At 56.3% G+C, this 16,483-nt stretch overlaps 1 protein-coding gene across 1 annotated transcript; it reads right to left on the bottom strand.

Annotated features, from left to right (window-relative positions):
• Positions 1-82: 82 nt before the first annotated feature.
• Positions 83-14,790, bottom strand: NRBP2 (nuclear receptor binding protein 2). The gene is made up of 18 exons (XM_070940167.1): positions 14,600-14,790; positions 9,048-9,170; positions 8,843-8,944; positions 8,204-8,293; positions 7,931-7,971; positions 7,733-7,827; positions 5,789-5,812; positions 5,473-5,556; positions 5,334-5,389; positions 5,097-5,192; positions 3,301-3,433; positions 3,094-3,196; positions 2,716-2,766; positions 2,438-2,573; positions 1,809-1,862; positions 1,274-1,337; positions 419-474; positions 83-290 (listed from the first exon to the last, which is right to left on the bottom strand). Exons 1-18 carry the CDS (start codon positions 14,714-14,716, stop codon positions 177-179), a joined length of 1,539 nt encoding a protein of 512 aa, XP_070796268.1. The 5' UTR covers positions 14,717-14,790; the 3' UTR covers positions 83-176.
• Positions 14,791-16,483: the final 1,693 nt, after the last annotated feature.

Consider the following 16,483-nt stretch of genomic DNA (forward strand, 5'->3'; position numbering starts at 1 on the left):
CCCGCTCTGCCTGACCTTTCCCGGGCGAGCCCCGCTCCCGCCGTGTCCTAGGAAGGCGCTGCCCCTCGTCGCCTCCGTGGGTTGGAGGGAAGGAAGGCGGCCGAGAGGCGACAAGCCCCGTCCAAGCAGAGGTTGCCGGGCAGCCGGCTTCTCTCCCTCGTTCGGGCGGTGCCGCTTCACGGGCCCTTCTGGCCGCCGGCCTCGGGGCTGGAGCCGGCGCCTCGGGCGGGAGGAGCCCGGGGTCTTTGCAGGGCGCCTTCCAGGAACGCCGCCAGCTTCTCCCGGTCGTCCTAGAAGAGAGCAGCGGGCGAGCGGATGGGCTTGTGCTCGCAGACCCCCCCCCGCCCCCTTCAAGTCTGCCGGCCGCCCTGACCGAAACCGCCAAACCTAACGGGGGGGCGGGACGCAGAAGGCTCACCTGGCTGATGAATCCATAGTGCACCAGTTCAGCCGCCAGGTCTCTGGCACTGTCGCCTGTGGACGAGCAGGGATGACCAGCCTTACAAGGTGAAGTGGAGCCTTTGGCCCTCCTGCAAAGCTGCTTCAGAGGGCCCGGACTGGCACCCCTGCAGGAAGAGGGGCCAGAGAGCCACTGCAGGGACCCCTCTGCTGTGCCAGCCCTTCTTGGATGGGGGGGGGGTTCACTCATGGACACCCGAGCCTCGGTTCCCGCAGCACCCCAAGCAATGGTGGGTGCAAAGCAGTCCTCCCGCGTCATCCCTCTGCTTTGAGAGCAACCTCGATGACCAGTCTGTTTCTGAGTGCAATCCAAGGTGCTGGTTGTCCCTTGTGAAGCCCCTCAAGGCTTGGGACGCGGGTAGCTCTAGGGCTGCTTCTCCTTTTGCTCCTGCAAGAGAAGCTCCCCGCAGGGCCCTACTTCTAGGGAATGAGGCCCCAGGACCAGCTTCCCTGGGAGAGACTGGGTTTTGCAAAGCATTGCACCTGGCTGCTTCAGTGGGCCTTTGGGATCTCCTGAGGGGCGACTGGGTTAGGTGTGTTACAATTCTTCCTCGGCACTGGAAGTTTTCATGGCCCCATAGCCAAATAAACAAAACCCCGTGGGTGAGGGCCTGGGATGGCATTGTCCAGATTCTCCTCAGGGCAAGGAGGAAGCTGCAGGTGCCTTAGGAGGCCAGGGTCTGGTCTGCAGCAGAGATGAGGAAGGCTGCGGGGGGAGACCCCTACCCAAGATCCAGAGGAACAGCTGGCATCGCTGCCCATTCCACCACCCATGCCCCTCGCGCCCAGGAGAAGGGAAGTGGGCTGGACTCACTCGGGAGCAGGTCGTAGCTTAGCTGGCGGTGGAGCTTGTCTTCCAGGGTGAGGAGGAGGGTCAGCTGTTAGGGAGGCACAGGCTGGCATGAATTGTGGCCCTCTGGGGCAGTTGAAGAAGAAAGCACTTCCAAAATCTACTCATAAAACTACTAAGAAAGAATTCTTGGGAAAGCAAATGTATACCAGAGAAGGTGTTCTTGTTGTTTGGAGCAGTTTCAAAAACAAGCTTTATAAAATGACTTTTGTCCTGCCTGAGAGCTTCTTAGGACCGTGCTGCCTCAGCCCCTTTAGCCCCACAGGCCCACTCCCCAAAGTCCCCAAGCAGGGCCTGATCTCCACTATGAACGGCCGGGGGCTTCCCTGTGCCCACCTCCTCTAAACCAGAGGGGAATCTCCTCCCTATCCTTAGGTCTTCACAGGGACGCCTAAATGTAGGGCAAGGGGAGGCTGTTGAAAAGTCCCAGCTTCCGCTCCCTGGGATGCCTGGCCTGGTGCTCCTCTGGCCTGCAAGTGCTTCCCTGAGCCATACGTACGTGCCATTGCCGCCTTTCCTCCTGCCAGTCCATGTTGCACTGCATTTGCACCACCTGGTGGGGGCAAGGGCAGCCCTCAGTAGAAGCCCCCAGCCAAGACCCTGCTGGTAGGGGTGCTGGAAGCCGCCCTTCCTGTGGCTCTCCCCAAGCTTGGCTCCCTGGCCCTGCGTGGAAGCATCTCCCATGGTTGAGAACCCTCCCTCCCAATAAACATCTCCCACCCACAGCATCATCCCCACAAAAGCCAGCCAAGAGAGATTGCCAGGCAGCTTAGTCTTTTTTCCAGAGAAATGGGTGTGCAGCACTGGGTGTTGGCTGCAGCCATCTTGTGAGGGTGCCTGGGGCCACGTGTGGCGTTCCTGCAGGCGATTAGGGGGAAAAGTTTTCTCCACTCCTGTCAAGGTTTTAATCCCCATCCCATCGCCATGACACGTCCTAAGGCTCCTGGCCTGACCCCTTGCTGCCCATCCTGGGGTGGGTCTGCCTCCTCTCCCCCCCCCCCCCACTCCAGGGGAAAACAGACTGAAGTGGTGCAATTAGTGGAGTAGAGTCCCGCAGGTAGCCCCCCTCTTGCCTGCCTGGGCTTCAAACAAGGCAGGGGAGCTGCTGACTCGCCAGAGCCACCTCACCTTCCGTGTCTCTACATCAAAAGGCTCCGGTGTGGGAGTTTGGGCTTTCTGGGGGCCTTCCAGGGCCTGGGAACTGGACTGTGGCAAGGTGTGGGGCCGGACAGTGGCAAAGTTCATCAGGGGGTAGATGCCGTTCCTGGCAGAAAGAACGAGATGGGTCAGGGAAAGGGTCCCAGCAAGTAAAGTCAGGGAGCTCTCTGTCCCACGGCCAGGCTCTCCCCTGTGCTCCCCCAGTTGAGTGTTGGGTGGCTGCAGAGAGAGAAGCAGGAGAAACTCACCTGACGTCTTCCAAGAATTTGTCCAATTCCAGGAAAGAGAGTTCTGAATATCTGAGGGGGGGAGGGCAAATTTAGGGCAGTTCTCTGTGATCGCCCAACAGGACCAGAAGGGTTCAAGGCGCCAGCAACCCCCCCCCCATGCCAAGACTGGAGACAGATGCAGCAAGGACCTGGCTTCTGCTTTTCCTGCCCTCCCTAGGCTGTCCCCTGGTGGAGAGGGAGGAAGGAGGGCGATGGAGATAGCTTTGGGCTGTGAGGGCGGGGGAAGTATCTCTGCCTACGACTACCCAAGTCAGCCAGGAGCCCCAGGTTGCAGGCAGGCACCCTCCATGTTGCAGGTGAGCCTTCCGGGGGGAGTTGCTTGTGCGCCAGACCCACCTCCACTGCACTGGCAGCCGCCCTGCCCGCCGAATCTCTGCCATCACCTCGCTGAGATCCAGCTCCTTGGTTTTCTCTTCCACGACATTTTCAGGCCACAGATCTGCAAGACAGGGGACTGGTACTCCAAGCCAGGAGCAGCCAGCCTTCTCTCCCCAAGGCTGCCCTTCCCGCTTGCCCCGTTCCCAGCCTACCCTCTGAACTCACATTGGTGGGCGATAAAGCAATGGGCAGCCAGGAGCTTGAGGGAGTGGACCTCAAAAAGCACCTGGTGGAACAGCAGGTCGTGTGCTGTCGGCCGCCGGCTGGGATTCAGGAGTAGGCAGCCCAGGATGAATTCCTTGGGCAGGGGGGAGGAGAAGAGATGGTTACAGATAGAAAAGCCTCTTCCCAGCAAGACAGGTAGCTCAGCCCTACACAGGGACAGTTTGAAGATTGAGCAGGAAGGGGTGACCTGCACAAAACGGGCTGTGGCATGTTAATTAGGTCCATTTAGCTCACCCTGGCAAAGACCAACCATGCCAATGCCACACCCTTCTTCTGACCAGTGGCGCATCGGTCCTCCAGCCCACTGATTCTGAAAGGACAGCGGGGGCAACTGGCTAAGCAGGATCTTCCTAATTATGCATAATGATATTTCATGTGTCTGATGAAAACTAATTTATTCTTCCAAGCTTTTGACAAATGCCAAACATTGAACTGATGCACATGAACAGAAAATTCTGCAAGCAAAATCTTTGTGGTGCTCAGTGGCAGCCAGAAAGGCTCCCTTGCAGTGTTAAGCCAAGAGGGGCCTGCTGGCATTCCCAGAGCAAGAGGAGGTGCCCTCCAGACTGAAGACAAAGATGGTGGGCCCAGCCTGGCAGAGCCAACTGCACTTGCTCCCTCAGTTTTCATCCCATTTTTCTTCAGCTCCCACTCCAATTTATTTTTCACTCCATTGCAGTAGTTGCTAACACGTTTCTTATGTAAGGATCTTAAGTTCCCTGCAGCCAAACGTAAGTTCTCAAGGTGGGTCTTGTTGAGGTAGCAGGAAGTAGAACCAACTGTCCCTGAGGTTTGGTAACTTGTTTCTGTGGAGGCCACCTAAAATTGTGCTTGCCTTTCTGGCAACTTCATCACCCCGTGATTTATCAAGAACCCACCCACCCAAATAGAAATACCTGCACATTTGACTGGCAGCTGCCATTCCACCCTTGCCTCTTGCTATGGCTCAGTGCCAGGCTGCCATGAACTCTAGGGTGGGACTGGATGGAAGGGGGGAGGATCACTGTATCTCCCCATAAGAGGAGGTTTCAACCAGCTGGGAACGGAATCCAGTTGCATTCCAACCCACATTTGAAGCCACCGTTCTGAAAACACCTTTGAATTTGATTGGGCATTGGGGGGGCACTTAAGGCAAGGGAAGTTTGATTTGGGGATTTTGGCACGTGAATTTCACTTTGTGCTACTGTATTTCACTTGACCTCTAGTAAACTATACCTTTCCCAACTAATGGAGTTAAGGATCTTCTTTCTTAAGTGTATACCTCCCTACCTCCTTATATAATCAGGGTTTTCGCTTGGCATTAGGTTCTAAAGGCTGTGTAGACTGCCCCCTCCCCAAATTAATAGCAAATCTGAATGTTGCGAAACTGTTGTTAGATCAACAGTTGCCAAATGTTCCTTGCTCACTGAGCTTGTTCTCAAATCACGGCAGTACCAGCAGGAGGCAGTTTTTAGCACCAAATGGTTCCTGCGGCACTGTATAATATGACCCCTCTCTAGTCCAGACTGGGCAGGTGGTAAAGAAGGGATGGCAAGAACTCCATCAGACCCCGGGGGGCAGATCAGACCCACCCCCCAGGAAGACAAGTGTAATATCTACATATCTATACAACCAGGATTATTTTGCAATTCTGAGCTCAGGCCCTGGAAATGTTATGCACTATTCCAGAAGACTGGATTATGGGAGTCACCCTGTCACCCCTTGCCCCACCCCAGAGGGGTCATGCTGCTTCTCACCCGCATGTTGGGGTCATCCAAAGAATGCCTGGCTCGCTCAATGGCCTCCTTGGTCACAGAGGTGTCCCCATTTGACTGGATCTCCAGCACAGCCATCTGTGGGAGAGGCCAAGATGGAGTGGACTGCTGCCTGCACGGACTGGCCATGCAGGCAGCAGCTGGGTTCCAGATCTCCGGCAGCAGAATTTGGGCAGGGGGAACTTTTCCCACTCAGCCTCTGCCCCTGCAGGCCCTTACCTCCAGTGCACACATCCCAAAGGAGAAGATGTCCACCGCTGTGCCATCGGCTATCTCTGAAAAGCCAACAGCATCCCATGGAGCTGGCATGCCCAAAATGACCAAGCCCGTCACCCCACCAGAAGGGGCTCGCTCTCACCTCCGTACTCCGGTGGGAAGAAGTGCAGGTTCCGCGGGTCTTCCCGCTCTGTATGGACCGGGCTGTGGAGTTCAGGCGGAAGGGCTGCAGTTGGGAAGGGAGGTACATGCTCAAGAGGGAGCACAGACTAGGGCCAAGGGTGTCCTCCAGAGCTGGCTTCCTGCATCCAAGCGTGGCGGCCTAGATGAGGTTGCCCAGGACACAGTCCTGAGGCCAGGTGAGGGCTGAAGGATTTGACTCTGAAATAGGAGCCAGCAGGGACCCTTTGGACGGCAGAGAGAGGTGTGAAAAGGCAACTCCAGGCAGCTTCACTTACCCTTTGCAAAAACACGATGCCAGACTGCGGGGGGGGGGGTGGGGAGAGAGAGAAAGAAGAAGGCTGTTACAGAGATGCGGGGGCTCTTACCCAGAAGCTGCAGAAGAGTGCCAGCCATGTCATCCCAGCAAAAGCCTCGTGCGTTTGCTTCTCATCCTGAGCAAACAAGTCCTGGACAATATGTCAGGCTAAGCCCGAGAACGATGACCAGCAATTCAGCCAGAGGTCAGCTCTTTATTTGCTTACACACCCTAGGCAGATTCTTGCCAGGCTGAATCCTCGCTACTCTCAGCCTAATGAATATGCCCCCGTGGGAGATTCTAGGAAGGGACTATCTTGGCTCTCTTCCTCTGTCTCCTATCCTTCAGCTTCAGGCTGTGCTGCCTCTTTCTGGAAGGTGCTCCTACCGTGGGCATCTTCTCTCAGACAGGGGAAGACACTCCCCACCACCCCAGGCCAAGACCATGCGTGGCAGGTCCACGCCAGAGGTGGGTTTCAGCAGGTTCTGACCAGTTCTGGGGAACCAGTAGCGGAAATTTTGAGTAGTTCAGAGAACCAGTAGTAAAAATTCTGACTGTCCCCGCCCCCATCTATTCTCTGCCTCCCGAGTCCCAGCTGATCGGGAGAAAATGGGGATTTTGCAGTAACCTTCCCCTGGAGTGGGGTGGGAATGGAGATTTTACAGTATCCTTCCCCTGCCATGCCCACCAAGACATGCCATGCCCATTAAGCCACACCCACAGAACCAGTAGTAAAAAAATTTGAAACCCAGCACTGGTCCACGCACAAGAGGAGTTCTCTTCCACGGGGATGCATAGATATTAGCAGGTCATGGGAAGCATGGGAAAACTTGATCAAGCCAACACACACACACACGTGTGTGAAAGCAATGGAACGAGGCTCCCACACTCCTATTTGTTTTACGTATTAAATTTATATGGCACTCATCTCAGAGTCACAGCAACTCTGGGTGGCTTACAGAATAAGAAAAAGTAAAAATATGAAACACTTAAAATTGGGAAAAATTAAGAAGCTAAAAACGAAGAGGACAGGTGATGCGGGCATGGGGATCTCCTCTCTACCCCGTTAGCCATCCTGAGCCCAGAATGTCCCATCAGGGCCCTGGGCCAACCACCAGAGCCAAGGCTGCCCTGGAAGGCCCTGAGGGTGGGGGCTGACCTCGCCTCCAGAGGGAGAATATTCCTGAAGGTGGGAGCCACTGCAGAAAAGACTTCTTCTCCTGTACCCACCAGCCCAAATAGTTTGGATGACGGGATCCAAAGTGAGTGGGGAGGGCCAATCCTATTGGGGGGAGACAGTTCCTTGGATATCCTGCACCCATGCCACAAGAGGCTTTACAGGTAACGACCAACACCTTGAGTTGGATCTGGAAGCAAATGAGCAACAGCGGTGTTACACACTCCAGGAGGGTCCACACTGCTGCATTCTATATCCTCTGCAGCTTCTGAATACCCTTCTAGGGCAGCCCCATGTAGAGCATGTTCCAGTGGTCCAACCAAGAAATGACCAGGGCTTCAAGACACAGGAGGGAGGGGAAGGACACAGGCACAGTGGTGGGATTAAAATTTTTTTTTACTACCGGTTCTGTGGGCGTGGCTTGGTGGGTATGGCAGGGGAAGGATACTGTAAAATCTCCATTCCCACCCCACTTCAGGGGAAGGTTACTGCAAAATCCCCATTTCCTCCCGATCAGCTGGGACTCGGGAGGCAGAGAATAGATGGGGGCGGGGCCAGTCAGAGGTGGTATTTACCAGTTCTCTGAACTACTCAACATTTCTGCTACCAGTTCTCCAGAACTGGTCAGAACCTGCTGAATACTACCTTTGCTGTGGCAGTGGGAGGAGTCCCCCTAGCAGCAGCTAGGACCTAGCTGGACTTCCTTTCAGGGGCTCCAGAGACTGACCTGGCCCACCTCCTTCATACCTGATCCAATTTTGATGAGCCCATTGTGCTGGATGAAGATCGTGTCACTAGTGAGGTTGCCGTGGATGATGGGGGGATCGCAGGAATGCAGGTAGCTGCAGGGAAAGAGTGCTGGGTGAGCCCTGGGCCCGACAGGTGCTGCCAGGCATCAGCAGGGCCAGCAGGGCTGAGGAGGGGCTGGGGGAATCCAGGACTTACTTGAGAGCTGAGAGGATCTGGGTGCACCAGCGCTTCCATGCCTGTCGGGGAGAGAGCAGAGGGAAAAAGGCCATCAGTGACGTCGGGGGGCCCTTCATCCAGACCCCCTATAACTCTATTCCCAGGTTGTTGGCAGCCTGAGGGATCAGTGTGGCAACCGTGGGGGTCCATCAGGGGCATCAGGGGCCCTGCACCCAACCTTCTGGAGGGGCTCCCAGGGCAGCTGACGCAAGCAGTCGAAGCGGGAGGAGGGGTGGGGTGGGTATTACCCACCCTGGCACTCATCGCTTTGTGGTTTTTCTTGGTCTTCTTCAGGAACTGCTTCAGGCTCCCTGAGGAGACATACTCTGTGATGAAGATCACCTGCAGGGGAGGGGTCAGAGCAGGGGTGAAATCCAATAGGTTCTTACAGGTTTTGGAGAACCGGTAGCGGAAATTTTGAGAAGTTCGGAGAACCGGCAAATACCACCTCTGGCTGGCCCCCGAGTGGGGTGGGAATAGAGATTTTGCAATATCCTTCCCCCAGGAATGGGGTAGGATTGGAGATTTTGCAGTATCCTTCCCCTAGGAATGGGGAGGGAATGAAGATTTTGCAGTATCTTCCCCTGCCACGCCCACCAAGCCACACCCACCAAGCCACACTACGCCCACCAAGCCATGCCCACAGAACCGGTAGTAAAAAAAATTGGATTTCATCACTGGGTCAGAGTGGTCCCAGTGGGGGCCCTTATTCCCAGGCGCCCTTCCCAGCCCCACTTTCTGATTCTGTGGCCTGCTGAATGTTGCCAGCCCTCACACTGCCCACCAGTGCCCTTCTCCAGGTGACCTCATGGCTTCCTGGAGCCCCTTGTCCTGAGCCCAGCCCTCCAGCCCCATAGGCTCACCAGTCTGCCCTGCCCTCTGGTAACTCACTTGGGCTTTGCTTTCCTTCACGTCCAGCCAGTATTTGTGCACCTTCACGATGTTGGGATGGTCAACGACCACCAGCTGCTCAAAGGTGACCTTGATCTTCTCCTGTTGGGCAAGCGGCACTTCAGGGGAAGGGAGCCTCTGCCAGGGCCAGGCAGAGACTGGCACTCTGGGCACAGGCCCCGTTCCTCCTGCGGACCCAACTCACCTCGTGCGCCATGAAAGCCGCCTTGTCCATGAACTGCAGCTCATTCCACACCACCTCCACGCCTTCCTCTGTGTCCATGGCGAGGAACGTGCTCTGGAGCCCAGGCATGTTGCCTTGGTTCACCTGTGGGCATCATCCAGCTTTAGCAGCCAGGCTGGCAAGAGAATCAATGGGCACCCACACGACACATGCCACACCCTGGCTGAGACAGGGTGTTCGCCTCCTGCCCTCCAGCTGTGCCCCCACTGAAAGGGGATGAGAAAGAGGCCAGCTTCCGAGGGGAAAGGGGGCCTTCCCCCCCACATTTGGGATGGCCAAATCAGCCCATTTCCTGGGCTCACACGTGACCCATGTGACATATAAGCTTACCACAGAGAACAAGTGGAACCTCAGGATGGGCCTTGAACACTCCCCCCCACCCCCGCCCCAAAGCTCAGCGCGCTAAGTATTGTTGCGGTGATCGCCACTGTACTGGCAAGGGCCCCCCCTGTGTAAGCACAGCCCCCTCCCCAGAAGAAACAGGGCAGAGAGCCGTTCTCCTGGGTCCTCCAAGGGCAGGAGCCTCAGTCTGGACGACCAGGGAGGGGACTGCAGCCAGACACACACACACACACCCCTCTTTCCAGGAGCTGCTTTAGGAGAGTAGTCCCAGGTCCAAATAAGGGCCCCTCAGGAGTGTGGTGGCTGCCTGATGTTGCTACCAGAATCCCCTCCTCTGCCATTTGCCAGCAGGGCTACCAGTGGCTGTCTTCCCAGAAAAAAATGGGGGAGGGAAAATTGCTTTCCTCCTGCACAAGCCAAGGTTGGCTTGCTGATTCTCTGCTCCTTGATGGGCTCCCCTGGGCTGAGGTTGGCAGCAGGCATCCTAGGAGCCCCCTGGCTCAGGGGAACCAGGAACAAAGGCAGCCACTTCCCCTCACCCCCTTGGGGCCCATAAGGAACCGGGGTTCAGCAGCAGGACCGCCAGCAAAGGAGGAAGCAGCGGGCACTGCCATCTTGTTTTCCTGAGACGGGAGGCTTTGGGGAGGCGACGCAGCCAAGTGCCAGAGTGGCTTTCTAGCAGGAGGAGGAGGAGGAGGAGGAGGAGGAGGAGGAGGAGGAGGAGGAGGAGGAGGAGGAGGAGGAAGGGGGTCGGCACCCCTGCAAGAGCACGGAGGAAAGGGGAGAAGAGTACCTCCTCTGCTTGAACCCCCTTCCCCGCTCACTTCTGATGGCCAAGGCAGCCTCCTTTTCCTGGTCTGTGTTTGGGCAGATCACGCAGCTGATTCACCCGGTGTCTTTACAGCTCGCAGGTAAAATTAGATCCTGGGTTTTAGTGTTGTTGATTTCTCAGGGATAATTTATAGGGTGTATTTTAATATTTTTCTTGGCATTTTGATTAATTCTCTTGATACTGAATTAGCATCTATGCCTATGTGTTCATCATAAAACTAAATAAACAAGAGGAAAAATACATCTGCCTGGGCAAGGAAAGGAAAGCACTGCCCAGGAGAGGACTTGTCCCACCAGCAAACCCTTCGCCCTGCCCTTCCCTCTTCCCTCCTGCCATCTGCGGGGAGAGGGCAGGGGGGCTGCCACCCAAAGGAGAGCCTGGCCTGGGTACCAGCACAGCTTTCTGATGAAGCCGTTGTCATGGCAACGGAGCCTTGGTAGCACAGTGGACTAAAGCACTGTTATTAACATCTGCTGCTTGCAATTACTGCAAGTTCAAATCTCTCCAGGCTCAAGGTTGACTCAGCCTTCCATCCTTTCAAAGGTAGGTAAAATGAGGACCCAGATTGTGGGGGCAATAAGCTGACTTTGTATACATATACAAAAGTATGAAGGCTATTGCTTAACGCATTGTAAGCCGCCCTGAGTCTCCGGAGAAGGGCGGCATATAAATTAAAAGCAAAAAAAAAAAAAAACTGCCTGCAAGATTCAGGTGGCCAACCCAGCGGCAATTATTCTTTTGGGAGCCCAGGGAGGCCCCAATGACCAGAACGCTCAGGACCAAGTGGATGATTTGTGGTGTGCCCCCCCCCCTGCCAAAGTACAGGCCTCCTGCAAACCCTGCAAACGGAGATGGGTTTCCACATGGCCACCCCTTACAAGAGGTTTCCCATCACTTCCCTCCTCCAAGCTAACTGCATGTTTACTGGCACTGTAAAGTCAGGATGAGACATAAAATCATTAAAACTGCCCAGAATATCATCAGACTCCAGCTACCAGCCCTGGACGACATCTTCGAATCTCGCTGTTTAAGAAAGTTGCATAACATTCTCAGACTCTTCCCATCCTGCTTACAATCTTTTGGGACTGTTGCCTTCTGGCAGAAGATACAGAACAATTAAAACTCAGACCACACGTTTTCTGAATAGTTTTTATCCCAGAGTTATAATTACACTCAACAATGAACTAAAGGGCCACCATCAGTGAGCTGTTGGACAGTATTACTTGGTCTGTTGTGTGGATGTTGGGGTGGTTTAGGGGTGGGGAATTGTGGTGGGTGAGAGTGTGTTTGGGGATTGTTATGTGTGTTGGACCTGGTCTTTGGGTGTTAAGTGAATTTCGTTGTATGGGTATGACAATAAAGTTATTTATTTATTTATTTATTTATTTAAAACTATTCTGCCAGACCTACATCTGGCCTAGCAATTACATCCATAGTTTCTGCATTCCCTTCCTGAAGGAAGCAGTAGAGGAACGTGGAGATGCCCACAAAGAGACTGGGCAGCAGGCCCTGCAAAAACATCGGCCTGGCATGACAGAAGCAGGTGAGGAAGAAACTCAAGACCACCCTGCCCAAGCTCTTGGGCAGAGGAGGAATCTCCCAGGTTTTCAGAGCCTAGGTCAACTCAAGTGGGGTGTTCTGGGGTGTCTATTTCCTGACTATGTCTACCTCGCAGGGCTGACAGGTGATGCATTGCTCCCTTTCTGGCAAGGCAAAATGGCCGCTCACCCACGCTCCGCTCCAAGGCCGCCCCATGAGCAGGAATGAAGGTTTCCTTTGAGGCCACAACAGAGGTGGGTTTCAGCAGGTTCTGACCAGTTCTGGAGAACCGGTAGTGGAAATTTGAGTAGTTCGGAGAACCAGTAGTAAAAATTCTGACTGGCCCTGCCCCCATCTATTCTCTGCCAAGTCCCAGCTGATCGGGAGGAAATGAGGATTTTGCAGTATCCTTCCCCTGGAGTGGGGTAGGAATGGAGATTTTGCAGTATCCTTCCCCTGTTACGCCCACCAAGCCATGCCACGCCCACCAAGCCACACCCACAGAACTGGTAGTAAAAAAAGTTTGAAACCCACCACTGGGCCATAACAAGCAAAACTCAGGGAAGCAGAGCCAAAGCTCTGGGGAGCAGCACTGGGGACAGGCTGCTTGTCTAAAGTGCCACACCAGGAAAAGGCCCAGCCCTGCCCTCCTCCGATAAGCCTCCCGTCAAGCCCCCACTCTCCTCCCTGGGGAGATAAGCAGCAGTAGCAGCAATTCAGCCAAGCCCAGGTTCTACCCAATGCAGGATGACCCATAGCCTCTCAGCAGATGCCCTTTGCTGACCAGCCCTGCAAGATCCTTCTTCGATCAGTGACCATCCAAGAACAATGGGTGTCAGCTGCAATAAATCAGAAAGCCTGAGGGCTCCCCCATTCGGCCTCCTCCAAATGAACCCAATGTGGCTCCCAAACCAGCCATTGGGAGAAATATGGCAGAGATAACTCAGGCGGCCCTGAGTCCAGGGCCGGATTTTCCTATAGGCTAACTAGGCTTCAGCCTAGGGCCTCAAGATCAAGAGGGGCCTACATTCAAATTGTTAGCAAAATTAAAATTACACTTTCACTATAGGTGAAAGGGCCTCATAAGTGGAATAGCCTAGGGCCTCTTTTCATCTAAATCCGGCCCTGCCTGAGTCCCACACGAGGCGGAGTGGTCCAGGGTGTCCTTGGCAGAGCCAGCCAGTGGCTGCTGCTCTCAGCTCCCCACAAGGGTTCCCAGGGCAACCTCGTGGGCACAGCTGCTGCTGCCAGCCTGAGAAGGGGGAGAGAGACTTGGGTGCCCCTGCTGGCTAAAGCCAGGCTTGGCCCAAGAGCTGGCTGAACAAGGCCCGTGGGGTGAGCTGGGCAGGAATCCCACTTGCCCTGAGGAGAGGCCTGCGGGTAAAGATGATGGGTGAGCAGCAGCCTCAAAGATATGGGGCAGACTAAGTGCTCACTCAGGAAGCTCTTCAACCCCCCCCCAACCCCCCACCCCCAGGAGCTGCCAAACAAAGCACAGAGGCGGCTGTCCAAAATCCCAGCTGGGAGGCAGCTGCCATGTACTTGCAAGGCCGGTTCCTGCACTCTGACCTTCGGGAGAGGTCCCTTGGAGGACAAAGGGCCAGGGTGACTGCTTGCTGGGGGGCGCTGGGGAAGAGTCCCCAGACAGGCTCTGCCAGGGAGCGGGAGAGGCAGGAGAAAGGGGGCAGCTCAAGCAGCATGCGGGAGGAGCTGTATTGCTTGCTCTGGGGTAGATAACAAGGCAGCCGCTTGAGGGCAGAACCTCTGCCAGCTCTGGAGTGGGGGCTCACTCAACGAGAAGGACAGGCAGGGTAAGAACCTCCCCACCCAGGAGTCCCACAAGCCCCTCCTCACAAAAGGGCCAGGTGTGCATCCACCCCATCCTGGTGATTTAACTCTGGCCAGACTTTGACTGAATGGCCAAATTCCAGAGACCCTGGGATGTCTTTGCTGTGCGGTGGGGGGGGGGTTGAGCAGGAGGAGGACCTGGGACAGTCAGGCTGCGCTCCTTGGCATTGCCCCCCTCCTTCAAAGTTGGCCTCCTCCACCAGCAGGAAGGAGGATGTCCCAGATGGAGGCCTAGGAGGCCCTTCTGGGCAGTGGGGGAGGGATGGGGTTTGGCCAGCAGTGGGGAAGAGCACCTTGCCCCAGCTGAAGAGCTGCCGCTTCCCCTGCTCCCTAAGGCCAGGAAGTGGGAGGCGGGAGGATCGCCACTGCTCCCTCCTTTGCCTTGCTAAGGGGAGGAGATCCGCCGGCAGACAGTCGAAGGTCGGGGGTGCTTGGTGACAAGAGCCGGCGGTCAGGAGGGAGGCCCCTCGTGTCCCAGGATGGAACCCCGATCCCACCACTGACAGCCTGGAACTGCCGGGGTACAACTGCGCCCCCCGCCCCACAATCTCCCGCCAGGCAGCTTCACGCGCCGACAAAGCGGCAGCCGGGCGCCGGGGGGGGGGGAGGTGGGCGCCGCGGTGGAGGCGATGGGCGGGAAGAGAGCTGGGCCGACTCAGCGAGCCTACCTCGCGGGGTGAGCGTTGTGGGCAAAGGCTGGAATGGGAAACCCCGGGCCCGGTAGGAGCTTCTGAGGACCGAGGAATGTAGTTCGACCGAGTTATAAGTAAACAAACACGTAAAATTGTCCTGTCGGGCAGCGTTCCTGCGGGTGAGGCGCAAGAGAAGATCATCCAGTCGGACCACCCGTCCCCGGAAGAATACCCGCCTCCGGGACCGGGTAGGGCGGCGCGGCGCGGGCGCTTGGCTGCCGACACCCCCGCTCCTCCGCGGCGCCCCAACCCGCGACTACCTGCTCCTTGCGCTTCTGCCAGCGGCCGCACGGGCTCTCCTCCAGCACCTCGCTTTCGTCCTCGCTCTCCTCCTGCGCGGCCGCGCGCGTCTGGTCCGCTTCCGCGCGCCCCGACATGTCTCCCGGCCAGGCCAGCGGAGGGCGAGGCCCGATCGCCGCTGCACCAGGGAGGCCACTGGACGCCCAGCCGCCGCGCCTCTTTACCGCGCGGTCCCAGCTGCGCAGCGCAGCCGGGCGTCACTACGGGGCGGCGCGGAGGACCGCCCGCCTCCGCCGCCTCCCGAGCTGGTCCGGCCGTGCTTCGGTGGCCGAGCCCCGGCCTACGCTGCCCACCGGAGGGCTCCGATGTTTAGGGACTGGTTGCGGAGGTCTCCCCTCGGTTGTTCTTAGGGGACGAGGCTGTCCCTTCCCTGTAATGTGGGGTGGGGCATTAGGCTGCTCAGACCTGGCCTCTTGTGGTGGCCTGCAAGGGACTCGAGAAGACCCCCTCTGGTGTGTTCTGGGCACCCGACTTGCACCCACAATGGGCGGCCCTGCTGGATGGGGCCCTGGGGATAATGGGGCCCTGGGCTTGTCCCCAAAGGCCTGACAGAATGGCAGACGGGCGCCAGCCAGGCGGTCCCTTGTAAGAGAGGAGAGACGCTATCTCGAGGTCACCTCCCCAGATCTGAGGAAGCCCACCAGGGTCCTCCTGGGTGGAGTGGAGCGGCTTTGCTCTGCCCTGCAGGCAGGAAGGTTTGGTGTGGTGTGGGGGCATTTGCTTGAGCCAGGAGCCTCTTCGCCAGGATCCCTCCTTCTAATGCAGGGATGTAAAACTCGATTTCATGGATGGTGATTGACGTGGAGAGGGGCGAGGGGGATGTGGCCAGGGTGGATGTGGCCAGCTCGACATGTGGGGAGGTGCCATTTTCACTGGCAGAGGGTTGTAGGAGGCCGTGGCAGCCAAAAACAGAGCTTGGCAGCCTGTTTTCACTGGCAGAAGAACCCGCAGGCCAGTCCTTTGCTATTTCCAGGGCGGCCCCACAGGCCAGATCTAAGCATATCTGCCCCCCCCCTTGAGTTTGACACTGCTGTTCTAATGGAACTGGGTGCTGGCAGGCATTGCCACTCCCACCAGCTCATCCTGCAGAAGGCAGGAGCGGCACCCTGGCAACACTCTTTGTGGACAGGGGTGGGGTGGGTGGTGGTCCTGTGTGGTAAGTACACCAAAAAGTTAACTGCACAGAATTAAGACTCTGGTGGAAGCATTTGAATCTATTTATTTATTAGTTTGATTTATATGCCGCCCTTCTCCGGAGACTCAGGGCGGCTTACAATGCATTAAGCAATAGCCTTCATACTTTTGTATATACCAGCTTAGTAGGGTTTTTGCCCCCCCCCCAGCGGTGTTCTTTTTTTATACAAAATCAGCTTATTGCCCCCACAATCCGGGTCCTCATTTTATCTACCTCGAAAAGATGGAAGGCTGAGTCAACCTTGAGCCTAGTGAGATTTGAACTTGCAGTAATTACAGGCAGCTGGCAACTAAGTGCTACTTTAACTGCACTTAGTCCACTGCGCCACCAAGGCTCCAAGAATCCAGCCAAATGTGCTTGCATACCTAAAGAGAAAGCCCCCCCCATCCAAAGGCCACTTACTCAGGGGCAGAACCTCCCCGCAAACTCTTTTCCTGCCCTTCCCTTGTGATGTTGCCTCCACCCCATTTTACAAATGCACAAGCTGTCCTTGTTTTTTTGTACCAGTGAAAGGGGGTCTTACTCCTCAGTCGCTGGCATGAACTACTGGAAGCCCCCTCCAGCTGTGCTCTGCCTGGTAGGCTTTCCCATCCATGGGGGACAGTAAGGGGTACAGGAAGATGCCCCTTTCATGGCGCCAGAGTGGTTT

This window comes from Pituophis catenifer, unplaced genomic scaffold (genome assembly GCF_029215685.1).
Source record: "Pituophis catenifer annectens isolate HBS135680 unplaced genomic scaffold, rPitCat1.0.hap2 SCAF_3, whole genome shotgun sequence".
Taxonomy (NCBI): Eukaryota; Metazoa; Chordata; class Lepidosauria; order Squamata; family Colubridae; genus Pituophis; species Pituophis catenifer.